Below are 23,179 nucleotides of genomic sequence, written 5' to 3'. Positions count from 1 at the left end.
GGAATCCAGAATAAAATTAAAGCAGAGAAACTGAAAGGTGGTGAATGTACTGGTATACTGATGTAAGCATGTCCATTTAACTTGGCACCACAGTAGAATCAGAGCGAATACAGTTCAATTGTTAACCAAAGCCGATTATGGTACGATTTTTCTTTCTCCACACTAGAGGGCAGACTGTCCTGCTTTTGCACCTTATATAGAATAAGGCCTCTGGATATTTACCGCCACAACCTAGGGGAACTTTCAATCTCCCTTAAGTTTTTACATTGTTCCAGAAAAAACGTGCCTGCCTTTGTCCCTCCTTCATCCGTCTATCTGAGCTTAATCTGCACCCTCTAATCCCCAACTGCCCCTCCCACCCAAGCAAAAATGTTCCCCTTTTCTCTTTCGCCATTCAATCTGTTTAGTTTTTCAGTTCCTTGCTCCAGCCCCCTCCGATTTCCCTCCTGTCCTATCTCCTTCTATCTCCTCCACCTTCCTCCAGAACCCGGTCCGTTGGCTCAATTCGGTAACCTGAGTGGGGCCGCGGGGCCACGGGGCAGTCATGCAGAGCGCAGCGGGGGCCGGTCAGCCTGTAATTAGCAGCTGTCAGAGAGGCTGAGTCCGCCCCACAACCTGGGTGGCATGGGGAACCAGGGAGAGGAGGTAAGTCCAGTGCACGGAGCGCAGAGCGTAAAGGCGGAGATCGCTCCGTTAACAATTGCAGGGGAATCCTCGGAATAGAAGATGAAGTAAAAGCAAGTTCCGGGTCTTAGCAAGGACGTTACCATCACCAATGGAAGGTGACGTAAGGAAAATACAATAGGAAGTTATTTGCTGCTCATAAACTTTACGATCAATTGTCATCTTAGTGACTTTTTAGTTTAGATTTGGTTTGGTTTTTGAAACCGCGAGGGGGCCTAATAAGTTTTTGGTTGGATACAGTCATAATGGCACAAGAAGAACAGGAACTCAGAGATCTAGTCAATAGCCTCCACACAGCATTAAACCAGTATTGAACGGAAATCAGCACAGAAAAAACAAAAAGCTATGACCAACAATGCCCAACGTACCACCTACAGCTTGAACCTGTCACCAAATTTAAATACCTTGGAGCTGTCATATCAGAAGAGGGGTCAGAAGCAGAAATCATACCCAGGATAGCTCAAACCACAACCACACTTGAGGGACTTAAACCAATCTGGAGGGTAAAGACCATAGCAGAGAAGTCAAAGATCAGACTTATGCAAGCGCTGGTTACTTCAATTTTCTTTGGGAGACATTAAATGAAACAACAAAACTGGAAAAGAAAATGCAGGCCATGGAGATATGATGTGACAGCTACTTCGCCTATGCAACAAACAAAATGGTGCGCAACACCGTCAGAGGGTAATTTGGACCCTACGAAGCACTGTTGTTAACTGTGTGCAGACGGAAATGGTATGGTATGCTCACGTCACAAGATCATCAGGACTGACTAAGATCCTTCTCCAGGGTAAAGTCTGAGGAGGAAAAAGGAGAGGAAGACCGAAAAAGAACTGGGCAACATTAAGGAATGGACTGGTGCCAACTTTGCCACGACCCCAAAACAGAATCTTACTTTCCCTGGTAAAGGTCGTGACTATGCTATAATTGGCAGGTATTGTTTTGAAAATATAATTGATTTTTTCTCAAACAATCACATTTGCACATTTCAAAACATGGGTTAGGCAAGTCCTATTCTAAAAAATACTCATTTTACTCCTTAATTAAGCTACGGCTACGCCGAATTAAAGTCCATAATTGTATCATCTAGAACACATTGTGAATATTTTATTTATATTTCTGTACAGCGCTTAAAAGGTGAGAAGGGTGTGGAGGAAATTCTGTATTTAATTGTGTATAAGATTCAACTCTAATATTTTTCTTATTAAAAACTGGTACAGAAAAACTATTGTTTGGCTCTTCTCAGTTCAAACTAAACATTGTAAGTGACAAATGTTGTTGAATGTGTTATGCAGCCATTTATGGCTATGTAAGCTATGGACAAAATACCAAAATATAATGTTTGTTTATTGTCCATTTAAGTCAGATTCATCATCAGATACACTAATGAGTTGTTTCCCTTGCTATACCATTTTTATTTTATTGATATCTTTCAGGACAACTTCTTGTTTTCTCCATTCTCTAACATTTGTCTCTGGTACCATAAACATAATGTGATAATGGGATGAAATCTAATGAAATAAATCCGGTATTCTTGCCTGACTGAGCTTTACAGATTTTAACTCAAACGCACCAACCTTAAACACTGTAAATCTCAGACTACCCCCTACCCACCTCAGAGCATTCTATCCTTGGATCCATACAATTCACATACCTCAAACCATTGATTTATTTTTCCCTGAAGGTGAGAGATTTTCTTGCCTGTTTTCCTCTTTCCATAAGAAACTTTCCATTTTATTTTCCCGAGCAAAAACCTGGATTCTACTAAACATTTAATCATAACTGCATGAATACAGAAGTTGTGGTAAAAGAGTGTGCAACCTATGGTCTCACCCTCTGGAGGTGTGTCCGGGCGAGCCGTCATAATGATAGAGGCCCTGGTGCGGCTGCATGTCCACTGGCATCGGAGCTCAGGGCCGGCCGGCTTCTCCGCTCACGCCGCCGACCTGCTGAAAACACAAAAAGACACACAGGTCGGTTACAGCGCCAAACCAAAACAAGCCGGAGATGGAGTTTATTTTGAAAGCGGCACTGGTTAAGGAATTATGATGAGTATAGGTACAGATTATAGAAATAACTACATTCAAATCTATGCAATGACATTTTCACAAAAACACAAGAGAACTCTTTTATTATCATAGAAGCATAGAAAATATTGTTAGATCTCAATCAAATTTTAATCTCTTTGATGCAACTGTTTATATTATCACTGTTTGTGCTTAAAAGGGACAACATCTCACTTGATTGTAATTTACTGCGTTTTATTACCATTTCTACCACAATAATGGATCCCAAGAAAGTTGGAAGGAAATGGGGAAAAGCCAAAAAAAGACAAAATAGAAAATGATTGTGTCTGCAATTGAAGGGCTGTTTAAAAGTGCAGTAAATGGTTTAAAATATATTTATATTTTTTTTACCAGTACCAGTCCTTTATTGTCTACACGTTTAAATAATTGTTATTTAGTTCAATGTAAATGGTCTGCATTTATATAGCGCAATGAAGACCTCCCAAAGCACTTTACACTTAACCATTCACCCACACACTTTACCCTTCACACACACCCTCACACACCGATAGCCTATTTATCGAGGGCTTTAGAGATTCAGACCTCTTGATCCCAAGACGAGTACTTTACCTCCTGAGCTACTGTTCATATGTGTTTATTTCAGTATGTAGCTAATATAAAGCAGTTTTAGGAGTGATGAAAGCTTAACTCAAAGTTTGGGTTGGCAATATTTGCGCAGCATTGGATGTAACGGGAATCAAATCCAGATCGCGGCGTCAACAGCCGAATTCCAATCACAAGATCACTAGTAATGTAGATGCCATAGGAAAAGGCATTCTATACGATCGCATCTTGACACTATTTTTACCCACGGTGCCACGTTGTACATCAATGTCATGGGGCAATATGGGAAAGTGTTCAGCCACAACAACATTGTACAATATGGCACTGTGAGTAAAAATCGTATGATGATGAGATAAAATGAATGTCTTTTCCTATTTAGTCTAGATCTCCAGTGATTACGCAGTGGATCCAGGCTTATTATGTTTTAATCATAGTTATCATCATCATCAGTGTCCTCGTTTGCCCGCGTCCCTGCGTCGTAGACGCATCATTTTTGGTGGGAACGCATAGTCTCAAATCAACGTGCGTCCCTGGGACGCAACCTTTTTGCCACAAAATTGTCTTTATTACCCGATTACTTTTTTTTAACAAAGATTTACTGCACTCCAAACTTTTCGTCAGGCAGATCCGCCATTGTTGTTTTGGTCTCGCGGTTCGAGTTTTCGTCTGTACGCCGATCTCGAGTTGAAAAGTCCGTCTCTTTTTAGAGAACCGGCTTTTTCGACTTAACTCATTAAAAAGAGGCGGCTCTCAAACGGCTCATTTGCTTTGATGCATTATATTACGAATTATGATGTTGTATAAAGAAGTTAAGAAAAAAAGGAAGTATAAAAGGAGAAAATAAAAAAAGACAAGTTTGTGGTTATCCCTTTAATTGGTATTTTACCAACAATAATTTGATGCAGAAAAATGAATTAATAATTTGATGATTAAAACTGAATTAATATATAGATTTATATTATATATTTGTCGCCGATTTTCGATTTCAACCTCGATAACACTACATTTTGGGAACCCATAGATCTCTGTTGGGACCCATAGATTTTTGAGCATGCGACCCATCACTTTTCAGAGGTAAAATGAACACTGCATCATTATTACTAATGCTAGTTTTGGTCCTGGCTAGGAGAATATGGTCACTTCTTTAATGCATTTCCCATTTTTGATGTTTCACAGCCAACTAATGAGATTAAGCATTCAAACAACAGTCTCTGTTCTAAGCTGCATCTCCCCAAGAGAACTCCGAAACCTGCCGATTGCTAATTCTACTGCAAAACAGACATGGAGCGCCCCGGCTTCTGGTGGAGACTGCCGATCATGTTGCGGACCCTCACGTGAGGAGCATGGAAAAAAAGACGCTGCAGCCCCCGAGATGAAAGCGTCTGTCTGCTGTTGCCACTGCTGTTATGTGTCTGGGCAAGTGTTAAAAGGGCAGCAGGGAGCTGTTTAAGCCCCCGAGTCACCTCTCGGGATTTGGAGTGTAAAGTTAGCAAGTGGCTAAACGACATGGCCGACCCGCTGGTGGTAATTGCATGTATGCGCCGTTGGCTTGACATGTATGTCCGATAATTAGCCGACGGGGCTAAATAGAGATCTCGCCCAAACTTCAGCTGTCTAGAAATCGTAAATGCCGCCAACACACACATACACCTGTCAGTCTCGCCAAAATGGTGTCACAATTTTGGAGCGTGGAGAGTTCGCTGGACTACTGGACAAGTACGTTAAGTGCAGTGACAGATGCGAGTCAATTCTGTGCACGCTCGTTTGTTTTTTTCCTTGTTTTTGGTATTTAAAAAAAATCTGCAAGATGTATATGATGGTGATTTGAATAACTGTGACTATCCTAGATCTGTATTTTCATAGCATTGTTTCCTCATATTTTTCTCTGCGCCTGTTAAACAGAAGGTACGTTTATTACCTTAAATTGAATATTGTGTGGAAAATATAATAGAATAAACTGAAACTTTATAGTATACCCTAAATAAGTTTTACTAAATAAAGTGATTAAGCTCAAAGTTTTTTTTGCTCATGACAAACACACACACACACACACACACACACACACACACACACACACACACACACACACACACACACACACACACACACACACACACACACACACACACACACACAAATAAGGGAAATATTCTGAATAAATATAAAATAGAAAAGAGACAATAAAGAAAGAAAAAATAAAACGAGAAAATGAAATAAAGTGAGAAAGAGAGATGGAGAGAAAAAAGAAAGAATGTGAGAAAGAAAGTGAGAGAGAGAAACAAGCAAGGATACAACAAAAGAAAGACCAACAAAGGGAGTCCGTAAAAAAAGTGAGGAAGAAAGAACCAAAAATGAGAAAGAAAGACCAAAAAAGAAAGAGAAAAAATAAATCAGAATGTTAACAAGACAGAAAAAGAAAGAAAAAGAAAAGGAGGGAGAATAGACGGACAAAATAAAAAAAATTAAAAATGATAAAGCAAGCAAGCAAGCAAGCAAGAAAGAAAGATAGAAAACAAAGAAAACAAAAAAGAGATATAACAAGAAAAAATGAACTAAAAAGCAAGCAAGAGAGGGGAAAAATGAGAAAAAAAGAAAGAAAGAAAAAAAGAAAAAATATAAAAAAGCAACAAAGAAAGAAAGAAATATAAGAAAAAGAGAAAAAAGAATGAAAGAAATACATTAAAGAAGGAAAGAAAGGAAAAACAAAGAAACAATGACAAAAAGAAGAAAAAAAGCCAATAAGAAAAAAGAGCAGGAAAGCGAGCAAAAGAGAAATCAAACAGGAGAGATAAAAAAAAATAAAAAAAAGAAAGCAAGCAAAACCGTAAAAGAGGAAACAACATACTGCAGAATAAACAGAATGTATCAACCAAGTATCTTAAAATATGCATAAAATATAGAACTTATCACCACTTCATGGCAGACTCCAGATCATATACGGCCTTAACATAAATCACGTTCAATGAATGTAAATAATAAGTATCAATGACGCAGTATACTACAGCAAAACTATGAAACATTTGAGTGAGTTGAAGTTGAGGAAAAAATTCTACAAAAAGAAGTCGAGCGCTTCGTGTTGGTTTGACTATTTTCTGATCGTTTTTTAATTGAAAATTATTTTGTGTGTGCATGTTTGGTTTTGATAATCGATCCATTGAAACATAGATTGTTAAGAAACATGTATTTTGTACACTACGTTTTGCTAATACATCCATCATGGAAAATAAATCTTTGTATGAAAAGCTATTCAATTGTATTACATTGTAAAAACCAAACAACTTTTTTTTCCCATGTAGAATGTTGCCCTGCAGCGCTAAAACTATTTTTGGCCATTCCCGCATGAGAAATTTATGAAAGTGTGCCTATGCTCAGTAGACTTTTTGCAGTACTGTCTGCAGAAGAATGAGAAGAAAAACCTTCGGAGAATGATTCCAACAGCTGACCAGAATAAGCGCTAAAAACACCTCGGCACTACGGTAAGCATCTGGATGGAGATTAGGTGCCGAACTGATGTTTTGATCCTGCTGAAGTTTGAACTTTATTTCAAATTAAAAGAAATGTTGTTGTTTAAGCACAGTAAGAAAGGTTTCTCAGCGTCCTTGTTCCAGGAGGTGGATTTAGCAGACTTTTAAAATGTGACAACATTTATAATGCAGGGGTTTCAAATTTGTCTTAACTCGGAGGCCACTGCATTAAAATTGAACCTGAGCTGAGGGAATGGGGGTGTTTTCTGAGGCTCAGAGTTAAATTAAGGTTCGGGGGTGTAAGATTTGATTTTAAAACAATTATTTAGGGTATTTTCCTTAATTCATTTATTTCCTTAACTTGTCGTGTTGATCAACCATTATTATCTGCACCGCTTATCCTCAGTAGGGTCACGGGGGTGCTGGAACCCATCCCAGCTATCTTCAGGCAGTGGGCAGGGGACACCCTGAACTGGTTGCCAGCCAGTCGCAGGACGCACAGGGACAGACAATTCGCTCGCTCATTCACACCTAGGGACAATTTGGACCGACCAATTAACCTGATAATGGCGGCAGTAGCTCAGGAGGTAGAGCGATCGTTTTAGGATTAAGGGATCCCAGTTCGAATCCCGGCTTGTCCGTGTTACATGCCGAAGTGTCCTTGGGTAAGACACTGAATCCCTAATACCCCCAATAAGCAGGTTAGCGCCTTACATGGCTGCACAGATCACGGCCGCTATTGGGAAATGTGAAGCACAATGTAAAGCGCTTTGGGAAGTCATTGACTTGAAAAGCGCTATATAAATGCAGATCATTTCATCATTTCATGATAATGCATGTTTTTGGAATGTGGGAGGAAACCGGAGTGCCCGGAGGAAACCCACACAAGCACGGGGAGAACATACAAACTCCACACAGGAAGGCTGGCAGCTGGATTTGAACCCATGACCTTCAGAACTGTGCCACACACTCGCTAACCACTGTGCCGCCGTGCTGCCTGTGTTGATCAACCAATCATTTGTTAAAAAAACAAAACAACCAAATACTTTAAAAGACTTGCCAAGGCAAAATCCAAGATGCAGGCCTTATATAGTACATTTTGTGATAAATAAATAGGCAAAAAAATACAAAAAATGATTTAAGAGGTATTGATTAAAAATCAAATTATTTGCAAAATGTCATTTGAATGTCAATACAATTTTTTTTTCAACCCAACCTTATCAAAAAGATGTATTGGTGAGCTAGCTGTATGTGTAAAGATAAGCAGTCCAGAGAATAAGATCAAGTTACAAATTAAAAATGGGAATAGCCATTTAGGAAGGCACGCCGGCTAAGTGGTCAGCGCGTCCGCGGAACACTTTTGAGGTCTAAGTTCAAATCCAGCTACCAGCCTTCCTATGCGGAGTTTGCATGTTCTCCCCGAGCTTGCGTGGGTTTCCTCCGGATACTCCGGTTTCCTCCCACATTCCAAAAACATGCATGAGTGAGTAACTTGTCTGTCACTCTGTGCCCTGCGACTGGCTGGCAACCAGTTCAGGGGGTCCCCTGCCCACTGCCTAAAGATAGCTGGGGAGGGCTCCAGCACCCCCGTGACCCTACTGATGATAAGCTGTGCAGATAATGGATGGATAAACATCAAGCCCACATTGCATATGAGTTGCATATTTAAGTTGCAAGACGACCGAAAGTAGAAACAAAGTGTCCACTCGCAGGCTTCAAAGCAACTATGAGAATGACAGAATGGAACATGTAACTGCTGTGTTGTCATATTTCACATTAGCATAATTGGGAGGGTTGAAATGTAATCCGATAGTTACTAATTACCTGTTCCAAATGTAATCAGAAACATAATCCAGAAATCATAATTAAAGTAATGGAACTTGATTCCCGAGAGAGCAGCTCACACCAAGAATTTAATATTCTTTTTGTTGAGTTGTCTGCGTGTGTGGAAATGAGACGGGAGAGAGAGAGAGAGAGAGAGAGAGAGAGAGAGAGAGAGAGAGAGAGAGAGAGAGAGAGAGAGAGAGAGTCGCAACTGGTCATGGCAAATGTAAACAAAGCTATTGCAAAAAAGGAAAACAATAAAAAGAGTTCAAACTAACGTGCACCGGACTTCAATACTGCCCCCTACAGTGTGCAACGTAAAGATGCTTTCAAATAAAACTGTAATCCTGCAAAGTAATCCTTATTTTTACAAAACACACCTGTAATTTGATGTCTTTGTTTTCTGTAACCGTAAAGGAGAAAAAATGTAAAAAAGAAATCGTATCCTGATTACGTAACGCCGTGACATGTACAGTGGTACCTCTACTTGCAAATGTCTCTGCACACAAAAGTACCAACATGGGAAAATATTGCCTCTAGTTACAAAGGCGTTTCAGGATACAAAGTCAAAATTCTGTACAGTACACACTGCCATTCGCCGCTCCATGGGTTCTACCTGACAAACTGGTGCGTATTCATAAATCCCAACATCATTCCATCAGCCCAAAATTAAGAAATTTGAGCAAAATTCCATGAAGTCTTTGTGGAAATTAATCACCCGGAAAAAGTGTTGACAGGTCAGGCTATCGCTCGTTATGAGGACGTCTCTCACGCATTTCTGACGGATTGTCAAAAGCCGGCAATAACAGACGTTGTTGGATAAGTTTTTAAGGAAATGCGAGGCAAAAAATATTGCTGGGGGCCAGTAAACAAAGAGGCCAGTTAGAAGGTATATTCATATTTTTATTATTTCCTTTATTCCTTGTTTTTCACATGATGTGCCTCAAATTTTATATTTATTGTGCGGCATTCAAATCGTATTATGTATTTGTTTCAAATCATACTTTTGCGCGGCTTGGAACGGATTAGCCTAATTACATTTAAATGGCGTCTCTAGTTACAAATGTTTCAGGTTACAAAACTACTCCCAGAAGAATTAAATTCGTAAGTAGAGGTACCACTGTCGTCCCTTAATCCTCAAGCTTGCACATTGGGTGACATTTCCTAAAATCATTTCCTGTGAAGTGAGAGGATCTCAAGAGAGGACAGAGGACAGTTTTTAGTTCGCCACGTCGCTCCGACTTTTTGGGCGTTTAACGGATGTGGCCCTCAAGAACAGTACTGTATGTCCTCACGCCTTTGCAAGATGTCAGCCGCTTGGGAAACATAAATAGGGAGCAGGTGTGTTTATACAAGTTTCGCTGCTCTACCGGACGATTTGTAAATCCCACTTTAGATCTTTTTGGGGGGGTTCAGTGATATTTAGGAAAAAAAATTGCTTTTGCTTTTTAAGTGTGATAACGAAAACCATTCAGAATATATTTTACTGTTATCCTATTGACACTCTATTTCAGGGGTGTCAAACTCATTTTAACTCGGGGGCCACACGGTAGAACAAACATTCTGACGGGGGCCGGACTAGTAGATTAAAGAGAAAGAAAAAGAGAGAGAGGGAGAGAGCGTGAGAAACAAAAAATAAAAAGTCGTGAGTGAGGGGGAAAAGAAAGGGAGAGGAAGAAAGAATTCCAAAGAGAAAAAGAAAGTCAGAAGAAGAGAAAAGAGCAAAGAAGGCGTGAAGAGTATGAAGAAAGAAAGTCAGAAGGAGAGAAAAGAAAGCGCGAAGAATATGAAGAAAGAAATTCAGAAAGACAGAAAGAAAGACAGAAAGAAAGACAGAAAGAAAGAAAGACAGAAAAAAAGTCAAAAAGAAAAAAAGTCAGAAGGAAAGAAAGAAAGAAAGAAAGTCAGAAAGAAAGAAAGTCAGAAAGAAAGAAAGAAGTCAGAAAGAAAGAAAGAAAGTCAGAAAGAAAGAAAGTCAGAAAGAAAGTCAGAAAGAAAGTCAGAAAGAAAGTCAGAAAGAAAGTCAGAAAGAAAGTCAGAAAGAAAGAACAAAAGAATGAAAGAAAGAACGAAAGAAAGAAAGAAAGACAGAAAGAAAGACAGAAAGACAGAAAGACAGAAAGAAAGTCAGAGAGAAAGTCAAAAAGAAAGAAAGTCAGAAAGAAAGAAAGTCAGAAAGACGGAAAGACAGAAAGAAAGTCAGAAGGAGAGAAAAGAGAAAAGAAAGCGCGAAGGGTATGAAGAGAGAAAGAAAGAAAGGCAGAAAGAAAGGCAGAAAGAAAGGCAAAAAGAAAGAAAGGCAGTAAGAAAGAAAGGCAGAAAGGCAGAAAGAAAGACAGACAGAAAGAAAGGCAGAAAGAAAGAGAAAGAGAGAACTAAATACAAGTACAGTGTCTTTGTTCGAGGCACCTGGCTTTGGCAACATCAAGTTGACATATTTCAACCTGCAGCTTGTTTTTCTCTTGCGCTTCTCTGAGTGTGGTCTCGCGGGCCTGATTCAATCCCTTAGCGGGCCTGATCTGGCCCGCGGGCCGCCTGTTTGACACCTGTGCTCTATATGGTTTATAGCGGTATTTCCCCCTCTACAGAGTGTAACGAGTTTGTTTTAACTTAAATGCGCTCAGCTTTTTGAAAGAATTTTCTATACAGACTCTCCCCCACTTACGAAACACTGGACCGCAAAACAGTGGATACGAACATTTTTTCCGGGATGTCGAAAAATATCCGGACAGCTGTAAGTTATATTTTGTATTGTGCAACTTTTTCTGCGTACAGGACAGTACTGTTGTGCTTCCTTCCGCCACTACCGGCGTGTGGCGCTATGAGAGCTCACCCAGCATCTACCCCGAAGAAGAAATCCTCTTCCTTTTCATAGTTCGTGTGTAAACATTCTATACTATACCTCCACCGCGCTAAGAACTTTGACATTTTTATTGTTTAATATCTCGTGCATCCATTCAATACGGTTGTATCGACATTTCGTTCTGTATACACGTGTACTAGAATGACAATAAAGTAGATCTGAATCTGAATCTGAATCTGGTGTAAAGTTTAAAGAAGAAGTGAGACGTTTTTTTTTAAATGAAAGTGGAATAAAAGCTTGATGCGAGTTACACGCCCTGTCTGTGTGTGTGTGTGTGTGTGTGTGTGTGTGAGTGTGTGTCTGTGTGTGTGTGTGTGTGTGTGTGAATGGGTAAGGGTAAAAAAAAAAAAAAAAAAAAAAAAGAAAGCTTGATGCGGTTGAGAAAATGGTCGGAAAGCTTTTTTTAGGGCACTTTTTACCACGGAGGAGGAAGTAGCCTAACTCTTGAAGCGCTTCTCCCAAAAGTAAGTTAAACTTCACTTTATTTATCTTTATAGAGCATATTCTTTTATGAAATGTTTATTTTTTTAGTACAAAACAATACAGGCTACTTATACAAGCCTTAAACATACTTGTAAAAACCTTAAACATACACAGTATAGCACTGATTTAACTTACGAACGAATTCAAATTACGAACAATCGTCCGGAACCTAACTCGTTTGTTGGTAGGGCAGTGTCTGTATCCAAAGCAGTTGCCAAATTTGCCACTAGAGGGCCCCAGCAATTTACCATAAAGTTTAGTTGGATTAGTCTAGTAATCGGAAGACAAAACTAACTGCATTGATTTAACTTCTAATTTTAGTGGTTAGCGTGTGTGCGGCACAGTTATAAGGTCTTGGGAACCTCCTGTGTGGGTTCAAATCCAGCTACCGGACTTCCTGTGCAGAGTTTGAATGTTCTCCCCGCGCTTGCGTGGGTTTCCTCCGGGTACTACGGTTTCCTACCACATTCCAAAGACATGCATTTCAGGTGGATTGGCCGGTCCGAATTGTCCCTAGGTGTAAATAAGCGAGCGAGTTGTCTGTCCCTGTGTGCCCTGCGATTGGCTGGCAACCAGTTCAGGGTGTCTCCTGCCCACTGCCCGATGATTACTGGGATGGGCTCCGCCCGCGACCCTCCTGAGTATAAGCCGTGCAGCTAATGAGAGGAGATTATAAATACGGAAAGAAAAAAATCAGAATACAGACGCTGGTTAATCCAACGCTCATTAGGCTTTTTTGAACATGGAATCGAAATGAAACAAACAAAAAAAAACATTGCATTTGGGGTGTGATGAAATCGACCGTTATCGTGTGTGTGTGATATGTAGCATATAGCCGAGTGACTTTTAAGTAAGGTGCTCAAAAGAAACTTAATGTTACCTAAAAGGAACAGGATCTTAATTTTGATCAGATTAATTTAGGATAATCATCCGTTCAGGCAATTCCGCTCAAGTTGAACCACCCATGAACCTAAAGACCATGAGTTCGAAAATTGAAAACGTCACCTTGTGGTGTTTTTGGGATCCTCCAAATTTACGGCCTGGCCGGATTACAGCATTGGGACTGAAGATGTTGATTGGACTTGAAAAGTGGGACAACGTGCCGATTTATGGTGACGGCTGTGTGGTCTCCCGTGTCGTCCGGCAGGCAGGCAAAAAAAAACGTCCGAAACCTGGAAGCTATCTCATTTTAAAGGATCGAGGGTGTGATTTGGCAGAAATCTGACCAGTATGTCCTGGTATGAAATCTATTTTTGATATCCATAGTATGATGGAATTATCTAAATCACAGGTGTCAAACAGGCGGCATGCGGGCCACATCAGGCCCGCTAAGGGATTCAATCTGGCCCGTGAGACAACACTCAGAGGAGCGCAAGAGAAAAAAAGCTGCAGGTTGAAATATGTCAACTTGATGTTGCCAAAGCCAGGTGCCTCTCACAAAGACACTGTACTTGTACTTATTTCTCTCTCTCCCTCCCTCTCTCTCTCTTTCTTTTCCACCCCTTTTCTCCCACTCTGTCTCTGTCTCTTTCACTCTCTGTGTCTCTCTTTTCTCTTCCTTTGTTGCTCTTTGTCTCTGTGTGTCTTTTAACCTCTTTTGCTCTAACTTCCTTTTTATCTTTTCTCTCTTTTCACTTTTTTCTCTTTCTCTCTTCATACCATTCATGGTTTCTTTTCTCTTTTCTCTCCTTCTGTCTTTCTATTTCTCCTTGAATTTCTTTCTTCCTCTTCCTTTCTTTTCCCCCTCTCTCACAACTTTTTATCTTTTGTTTCTCACGCTCTCTCCCTCTCTCTCTTTTTCTGTCCTTTTCCCGCCCTCTCTCCTTTTCCCTCCCTCTTTCTCTTATTTCTTTATCTCTTTTTCTTTCTCTTTAATCTACTCGTCCAGCCCCCGACAGAATGCTTGTTCTATCGTGTGGCCCCCGAGTTAAAATGAGTTTGACACCCCTGATCTAAATTGTCATTTTGCAATTGTGCTTTTGTTCTTTTTTCATTTAATGTGTTGCACTGATAAAAACATTTCTATCTATCTATCTACCTTGGTCATATCCCTCAAGAGGGGTGACCGATAGCAAGTCAAACACATACAATAACAAAGAAAATAAAAAGGGAAAAAAGGGGAAAAAATAGCACAAAACACACACACACAAACATTTTTGGATAATGGCCAACCCAAATGCCCGAACACACAAACAAGTTAGGCACCTCGGCACCTAAGTTGGTCATGCTTTCGTCCCCCCAAATGAAACGGGACACAAGAAAGCAGCCACGTCACTCGGGTCAGGATGACACAACACACTCTTCTGTTCAAAAGCAGGGCCCGACAGCTTTCACTGGTTTACCCCTGCCGCATAATGAAATACTGCCCAGAAAGTTGTTTTTATAAAACATGCATACGTCTGGAGGAATGGAGAACATGCAACTGCATTATGTAATTGGGATAAAAAAACATGTAATTGTATACATTTACAAATACAGAAAAAAAGACGAAATCAAATTATATGTATAGTATGTAAAAATAAGACTTACATTGCAGGATTACAATTTTATCTCAAAGCATTTTTATGTTGTACACTACAAGGGACAATATTGAAGTTCGGTGTGCGTTCGTTTAAACTCTTTTTATTCTTTTCCTCATTTATATCAACTATGTTTACATTCACCATGTCCGGTTGAGCTGCTCTCTCTCTGTAGTCTCATTCATTCCACACACACGCGGAACATTCAACAAAAACACATTTTGTTTTTTGATGTGCTCTTAAAAGTGGACTAAAACGAGGCACATTTTATCTGCCAAGTGAAAAAACACTTTATTTTTGCTCAATACGATCTACAGTATCTATCTATCTATCTATCTATCTATCTATCTATCTATCTATCTATCTATCTATCTATCTATCTATCTATCTATCTATCTATCTATCTATCTATCTATCTATCTATCTATCTATCTATCTATCTATCTATCTATCTATCTATCTATCTATCTATCTATCTATCTATCTATCTATCTATCTATCTATCTATCTATCTATCTATCTATCTATCTATCTATCTATCTATCTATCTATCTATCTAGCTATCTATCTAGCTATCTAGCTATCTATCTATCAAGGACAAACACACATTCACCAAACATTCATTCCCCTTCACTCTTCCCAACCTGACACAGAACATTAAGACCACAGAACAACAAGAGGGTAAGTTGCTGAGCCATGCCATCCTTCTTCAGCAGAGAGGCCCGAACGTATATACTGATTTACCCCCTTTCGCTTCATGTGCGTCAATATCAGTTACTCTATTCGCCATTTACATCTATTCCTAGCACACACTCTCGCATCCATTAAATTAACCGACATCACATTCAAAGCATGTTTCACCCTATCTCTCCAACCATATTTATGCCTTCCTCTCATTCTAGTTCCTACCACATTTGCACAACGTACTCATATTGTCAAATGGCTTTCATCCATTCTTCCTATTTGTCCAGACCATCTCAAAACATTTTGATCAACCATCTCAGCAAGCTTTCTCACCACACCAGTTCTTCTCCTTATTTTCTCATTCCTTAAGCTATCCAACACACTATATGACTACTAAATGGTTAAAATGAAAGCACTTGTTTGTTGGACTACAAGCAATCTGATCTTGGTTTCCTTATTTTTCAAGGTTACATTGAACATTTATCCTAAACAAAATGTTGTAATTTTATTTATTTAAGTAATCCAAAACTGGACAGGTTAAATTACTACAATATTATGGTATTCGGGGCAGTACGGCATTGGTTAGCACGTGTGCTGCACAGTTCTGAGGTCTTGGGAACCTCCTGTGTGGGTTCAAATCCAGCTACCGGACTTACTGTGCGGAGTTTGTATGTTCTCCCCGTGCTTGTGTGGGTTTCCTCCGGGCACTCCGGTTTCCTCCCACATTCCAAAGACATGCATTTCAGGTGGATTGGCCGGTCCAAATTGTCCCTAGGTGTGAATGAGCGAGCGAGTTGTCTGTCCCTGTGTGCCCTGCGATTGGCTGGCAACCAGTTCAGGGTGTCCCCTGCCCACTGCCCGATGATTGCTGGGATGGGCTCCAGCACCCCCGTGACCCTATTGAGGATAAGCGGTGCAGCTGATGAGATGAGATGAGATTATGGTATTCAGATTAAGTTACTGATGACATTTTTCAACAAATAATAAGCAACTGTATCGGATTACATTTTTAGGTAAGCCTCCCAACCCTGAAACATGTAAGGAAAATTGTCACAAATGTGCAATTTAAAGAATTGTGGTCAAATCAAGACCAAATATTTTGCAAAATTGCCCAGCCTTACTTGACAGTGTATCTCTGACGCTTATCTATCGTTGCCTCCACCCTCATTCTTCCGCCTCTCACTCTCTCTGTGGGCTCATTCCTCCCCACTTTATTCCCTCACTCCTCCCCTTCTTGGCGTCGGCGCAATCTCGGTGGGTGTTCTCGGGACTGTTATGACTTAGCGAGACGATAATGGCAGCTATAATGTAGCCGGCCGTTCCTGATGTGGCCGACCTTGCGGAGGATAGTGTTGTGCTAAGGATGGCGGGAGGAGGGATGGAGTAAAGCCCGCCCTCTCATTCCCCGCCCTCCGACCTGCTGACTTTTGCGGGCCTCTTATTTTTCTTCTGTGGTAAACTTTGTTTTGAAATTCTGGTTTTGTTTAGCTAACCCCACCCCGGCCGACACGGGCTCTCAAGGGCTTTCTTGGCCCTCTAAAATCCTACCCCCAAAATCCACCCTCCCCTCTGTTTTTACCCCTTTTACTCGGTGAATACCTCGCAGTTGCTGTAATGTGATGGGCAGGATGAGGTGGGGGTCCGAGGGTAGTTTGGGGGTTAACGTGGCCACTGCAAAGGCCAACGGACCCGAGACATCACCGTAATGTACAATAAGCCTCGACTGGCTGACCTGCCGCGGGCCGGATTAGCGTCAGTTCAACTTCCATTGAGTGATATGGAAATGACTTTAATTCCCTTTTCCATTTTAGCGTGACACTCACAAGATACACAGCAAACATGAAAGTGAAAAGACGCAAATTATCCTGTGTAGAAAGGTTGACAAAATAGTCAAAGCGAATGTTTGCCAGTCGCTTTGTGGCTAATCGCAGTCAACGTACAAGCTAATTCACGCCTCGGATTTTCAAGTATTGTAAACAGCGGTTGCTGATTTGTGTCTGTTGGCTTTCTCACACTGTCAGAATAAAGCGTTGATCCCTTGTTGCTGCACGGATATCATGAGTGATGACAGAAACGGCGACTACACCGGAAGGAAGACTTTGTTCAAGACAACTCTACAACAGCAGCGTAGGAGGGCGGCATTAGCTCAGGAGGTAGAGTCTTGGGATCAAGAGATCATAGGTTCGAATCCCGGCTCCTCCGTGTTACATGTCGAAGTGCCCTTGGGTAAGGCACTGAACCCCTAAAGCAGGTTGGCAGCCTTGCGTGGCTGCACGGCCGCTATTGGTGTGTGAGTGTGTGTGTGAATGGGTAAATATGAAGCACATTGTAAAGCGCTTTGGGAAGTCTTCATTGACTTGAAAAGCGTGATATAAATGCAGATCATTTCATTTCATTATTGACAATAGTTCTCCTACACTAGTAATAGAAATTCTGCTTTCATAGAATCAGTGTCGGCTGATCCACCAAGAACTTGTTTTTCTTTATTATTAAGTAAAACCAACAACACTGAAACACTGAAAAATTGCAACTTTTACTGATGTTATAAAACGAGGGTAAGCTTTAGGGCTGCACGATTTTGGAAAAAAATGTGCATAATTAAGATTTATCAGACCTGTGTCGGAATTTTGATGGGATTGTCGATATTAAAATAAAAGTACTTTTCTGTACTTGTTTTATTTTTGGGGAGAACTTAAACATAGTGACAAGCAAGAACACTTTGAGGTGTATACGAGTATACGACTGGAACAAAATAACAACTATAGATTTACAAATAAAAACATAATTGCAGATCAGGATTTTTTGTTATTATACAGGACAACAAAATCGGAAAGCTTCTCCTTTCAGAGTAAAAAAGCTATTCAGGGAGCGGCTGACAAGCTACACGCTAGCGTCCGGTAACCGCGACTTCTGCAAGGTCTTTGTGATGATAAAATACAGTCACATATGTAGCGATTTTCCATGAGGAGTAGCTCTGAGTCATCCATTTTATGCGTAATGGATCTGGCGATCGTGTCTAGCCACGTTTAGCAGTGGTGGCTCAAAAATTGTTAACCTAGCTTTTAGCTTCCCCGAAAGCGATGAAAATCTAGGAAGCACCCGGTGGTGATCATTTGTTCTTTGCGCTCTTCTGACTTTCCTCAGAGTCTGATTTAATTAATCAATTAATTAATTTTTAAATGTAACAAGCTGCTAAAGGTACGAGCTGTCGTGATTGTTTTGGTAGCCAATTGTGCAAGGGCTGTTTGACTGACTGGCAGCTTACACCAACCTATCAAAGTCGTGCACATACGTATTGCAATCTTTGCCTCGCCTTTATTCGTTGGTGTAGTTAAACCTTGCTTGTGATTGGCCAGCTCTGTTAAAGCACGAAATGTGACAATTCTTGTTGGCTAAACACTCCTTCACTCAAATAACCAACCGGAACTATAAATCCTTGATAGAAAACGCAGTGTTGTGCGGTTACACTATCGCACTACGTCACATCGCGGTATAAATTAGATTTTGGTTAATCGTGCATTCCTAAGAAGCATACATCTAAAACTCGCAATTACTGTAGTCAACAGACCATGCTAAAAAGCAAGTTTTTACTTCTTTTTGCACTCTCTTTTTTAGATACAGAAATGACACCAGGCGTATTGACCAATCACCTATGTCTTCAATAGGTGAAAACAGTCTCTTGAAGGGAACCAGCACCTGATTAGTGGGGGAGCCGGCTCCCGTCATTCGCTTCAAAAGCCACCTCATAGGGCCGTTACGCTACTGAACGGCACATCTTTATTTGGGCTCCTAATTGTCAAAACTTCTAAGGCAGATTGTTTTCAGTTTTACTTCATTTAAAGCAATTGTATGTCCATTGCATCATCATTTAGCAACAAAGGTAAAGAAATTTGCATTTATTTTACATAACATAAGGCTCACTTAGAGAGACCTGACCTAACTGTCCGCCATCTTGCTGCTACAGGTACCAGAAAAAAACAAAAACCCTATGAAAGAAAAAAATGACACAACGTTACGGTTTTGTCACTTTGAGTCTCCGTAGTTTGTGTTCTGCTTTGTGGTTTGTAGCACATGTTTTCAGTGGCAGTAAACAAAAAATACAGTTATATCTAGTTGTCAAACAATACACAGTGTCAAGTCATGTTTATTTGTTCAGCCCTTGATCACAAAGACTCTCAAAGTGCTGCACAGACCACAGATTATTGCAAACCTCAGACTATTATTACACCATCCCCTGATCTAAAACCTACATGAGGGCAAGGAAAAACTCAAAAACAACATGAGGAAAATGAAGAAACCTTGAGAAAGGACCGCACATGAGGTAATCCCCCTTCCAGGATGACCAGGCTGCAATGGATGTTGCAATAACAAACAATACACAGATGTCCTTTAAGGTTATTTTGTAGAAATAGTTTAAAGACGTTTTAAATGTTTTTAATGTATTTTACTCGGAGCTATTATTATTACTATTCATTAAATACAGTTTTTTGAGTCATCTCGCCAAATATTTTGGACTTCTAGCTGAAATTTTGTAAACTTTTGTAGAACTTGCATTGCGTTGTATTTCCCTTTCCCAAAAAATGACATCCTCAAAATATGCACGAGTGTTTTAGTGTCAAATATTTTTCACAAGCTCCAAAAATGTTCGAAAATGTGTCAAATGCAACATTTTGCTTCCAATCGTTTTTTGTTTTTTCTGAAGACAAGCTCTTCCAATGGTGTATTTTTCAATGTAGTTTTCCTTCTGCACTACTTCAATGCCGGCACTGGAGGCCACCCAGCCATCAGGCGAGACATACCTGCGGTTTTCTGGACCCCATGCTTTCCCTTGCCTCCTCCAGTCACGTACACACATGCACATGAGGACACATACACATTTTCTTCTCCCACCTATCCAACATGAGCATTGAGCGAGAAGTGTATGTTTTATAGTTGAAAAAAAAGCTTCTGAGGTCTATTACATCATGGTAACTTTTTTTTGAAACATGGAGTTCCCAGATACTTTTTCTTTCAATCAATTTTACACACACAAAGACACACTCATTATGTTCCCCAACATGTCCAACATGTCCTAGCAAGGCTGGCTCCTGTCTGGTCTCCTCCGTTGCTGCGATTTCTTCCATGCGCTAGCCACCTAGCCGCTAGTAGAATGCCACTCAAAACCACAAGTATTTCTTTGAACTCCTTACAAGGAGAAGCAGGAAACGTGAAAAAAAAAAACTTATGGCGGAGGTAGGCGGGAATGATAGACGTGTATAACTAGCGTAGCGCGCTGGATTTTCGCAGCTGGCTTGCAGCTGCAGACGGCAGCTTGCGCTAATGCTAATCCATAAACAACAAAGGACATCGTAAATCCATCACGACGACTAATTAATGATCAGTTCAGTATGGAAAACTGTGAGAGGTTTTTTTTGTAACCCTAACATCCTGTTTAAGGTATATAACTAGTACACTTTTGTCTATACTAGGAAGACATTTTAGATCCCCTTTAGAATGGCTTTGTACAAGTAATGGTGTTCTCCATTTCCAATGCCAATTGAGCCTAATTAAGTTTTTTTTCAAGTTGGACAAAGTACCTTAAATTCCGGACTGCAGAGCGCAGCTGGTTGAAGAACTCAAGATTGTCTTAGTACAAGCCACCCTGGATTTAAAACTGCAGGATTAAACAGCCGGATAAATTAACTTATTCACGTTCATTTCATATATTTGAAGCTAGGCACCCATTTTTTTAAATTTGGCATTGACGACTTTAGCTGCAGAACGCCAAGGCTGTGTTGTTTTTCTGTTGTTTACGTAACGTGTTTTCGGATCATTGCAATTACAAAGACATGGCTATAATTTAGGTCTGCGTTGTGTCAAATGTGAGCCCTATATTTCTAGACAACACCGCCAAGACAACCATACTGTGGAGAATAGTGCCTGATTGCAACACAAATGTGTGTTTTTGTGTTGTCATTGGTGAGTGCCACGATGGTGGACCAAATTGCATTTGCTTGTTAACATGGATTAAAGAACACTTCAATGACCTGACATTGATGCCGATGATACAGAAAGAGAAGTGAAGCATTAAGGATAGATAAAATTCAGTAATGTTCTATTCAGATGTATAAATTAAAGACTTGATATAAGGGTTGAAAAGTTTAAATATCAGGAGACCATCGTACAACGGCATCAAGTATCAAACATTTTCAATAATTTTGGCGCTTGGTTGTCAAATCCTTCTCGTGTCTGGGACACAGGGAAAAACAAGGAGCTTCTCTTTTCCACAACACATGTGCTCTAAATACAAATCACCACAAGGAAAATTCGGATGCTCTTCTGGGTGGATAGAGAACTTTTTTTTGCCAACCTTAATCATACAATTTATTACAGGATCAAAACAGGAGGTTTGATGGTATGTTATACAATGATTACAATAATGACAATGTAACTATAATGTTTAACCTTTTTCACCTGAAAGTCAAGGAAAGTCCTCAATTTATACATTAAAAAGCAGGAATAATTGCGTTTCAGTTCCCTTTAATCCTACAGGAACGATGACAAGCGAATGCAAATTCGTCTGATACCGTTGCAACTGATAATGACAACAACAGAAAAAGATAACTTCTCATGTCTGTTACAATCTGGTCCTCTTCTTTACGGTATAAGATTGCCGTATTTGCCCTGACGCTGGTCGTCTACAATTATTGGGCTTACACAACATATTACGCGACTCAGCTCTAATTTGTGTCTTCATTCAGCGCAGTAGTAAAGGTGATCATTTTCGAAATCGCTACCTGGCACCATCTTGAATGTTCACATGTTTAGAGATCATGTGACTGACCTACAAACAGAGTACAGCTGAAAACATCGCGGCTAGAACAGCTTCAGGTGCCAATGGACAGTGATTCCTCTCGCTAATAGCATTGAGTGCGTGCGGGGCTTATCGTTTGACTAGATGTTAAGTATAGTTTGGTGGTTGTTAACGGTGCAATTGTTTTCCAGTTAACACAAATGGTTTGCTCTTTCAAAACTCCAATACTACAAAAAAATGTACATTATACTGGTGCTAACTTTAACCTGTTTACCACAAAATTAAATTTCACTGATGAACTTCCTAGTTGCACTAGTGACTAGTGCTTTGGATTGTAATACAATAACAGACACTACCGCACAAATATCATCTTTGTGGTGAAGTCATGGGGAACTAGTACTGTAGATAAACCTTTTTTCTGAACCGTGAAAACGCCAAATCGCCGATTTTTTATACCTTAAACATTGCAAGAAGGCAAAAACATTTAAAGTGACAAAGAGTGTTACATTGATTTCCGTAGTTCCCAATCTGGGGTCCACGGACCCCCAGGGGGTGAAAAACGTCTTTCAAGGATGTATGCGACACGATGTCTGAGGATGAGTAATAGTAATGTATTTTTCTGAATAAAACCACAACCTTTTCTTTCTTCTATCTCACTATGTCTCACATCCTATCAATTCTACTCTCAGCCCAGTGTCGGTAGTTTAGAAGAGAGAGGGAAAGGAGAGAGACGATGCGTGGCACAAGAGGGAGGAGAGGACTTGACTTTGCGGTTTGTGCTGCACGCATTATTTTGAAGCATTGTGATTGAAGAGGTAAAGTAGAGGATAATCTGGCCCGCGGCCCGTAGGTTTGACATGGCTGTTGTACAGTTTGGTCAGCTGGACTCATCCCTGTCACCACAGAAACGTTTCCCCCAGACTAGCAGCTCAGGCACGGCCCAAACCAGATCATTATCTGCCGGGTTTACACAAGCACCGCAGTGATTATAAGAAAAATAATAATCCTAACAGTCTTGGGTGGCCAGCCCATATTTATAGGCAGGCTGCCGCTGCTACTTATGTGTTCTTCGCTGTGCAACAGCTGGAGGAATAGAGACACAAGGGCACCAGAATTTGCGTGGGTGGATTCCCGGCACATGTGTGCGGCAGAAAGCGTGGAAAAAACTAGACGGCAGAGTCGAACTATAGGATGGATTGCGTGTTTTTGTGTGGGAGGAAACCGCCGGGCATGCA

General features: G+C 40.4%; 1 protein-coding gene across 1 annotated transcript in view; it reads right to left on the bottom strand.

Moving 5' to 3' along the window:
• The window catches only part of gli1 (GLI family zinc finger 1), a 110,818-nt gene that overhangs the window by 22,412 nt on the left and 65,227 nt on the right, over positions 1–23,179 (bottom strand). The window contains exon 2 of the mRNA XM_088338817.1: positions 2,518–2,633. Coding sequence (XP_088194943.1) covers positions 2,518–2,588 — 71 coding nt within the window. The 5' untranslated portion in view covers positions 2,589–2,633. The remainder of the gene's footprint in view (positions 1–2,517; positions 2,634–23,179) is intronic.

Source organism: Urocampus carinirostris, chromosome 6 (assembly GCF_059441175.1).
Source record: "Urocampus carinirostris isolate Australia breed hairy pipefish chromosome 6, RoL_Ucar_1.0, whole genome shotgun sequence".
In the NCBI taxonomy this organism is placed as follows: domain Eukaryota; kingdom Metazoa; phylum Chordata; class Actinopteri; order Syngnathiformes; family Syngnathidae; genus Urocampus; species Urocampus carinirostris.
Note: the sequence above shows the minus strand (reverse complement) of the source record. Positions and strands in the feature narration are given on the sequence as shown.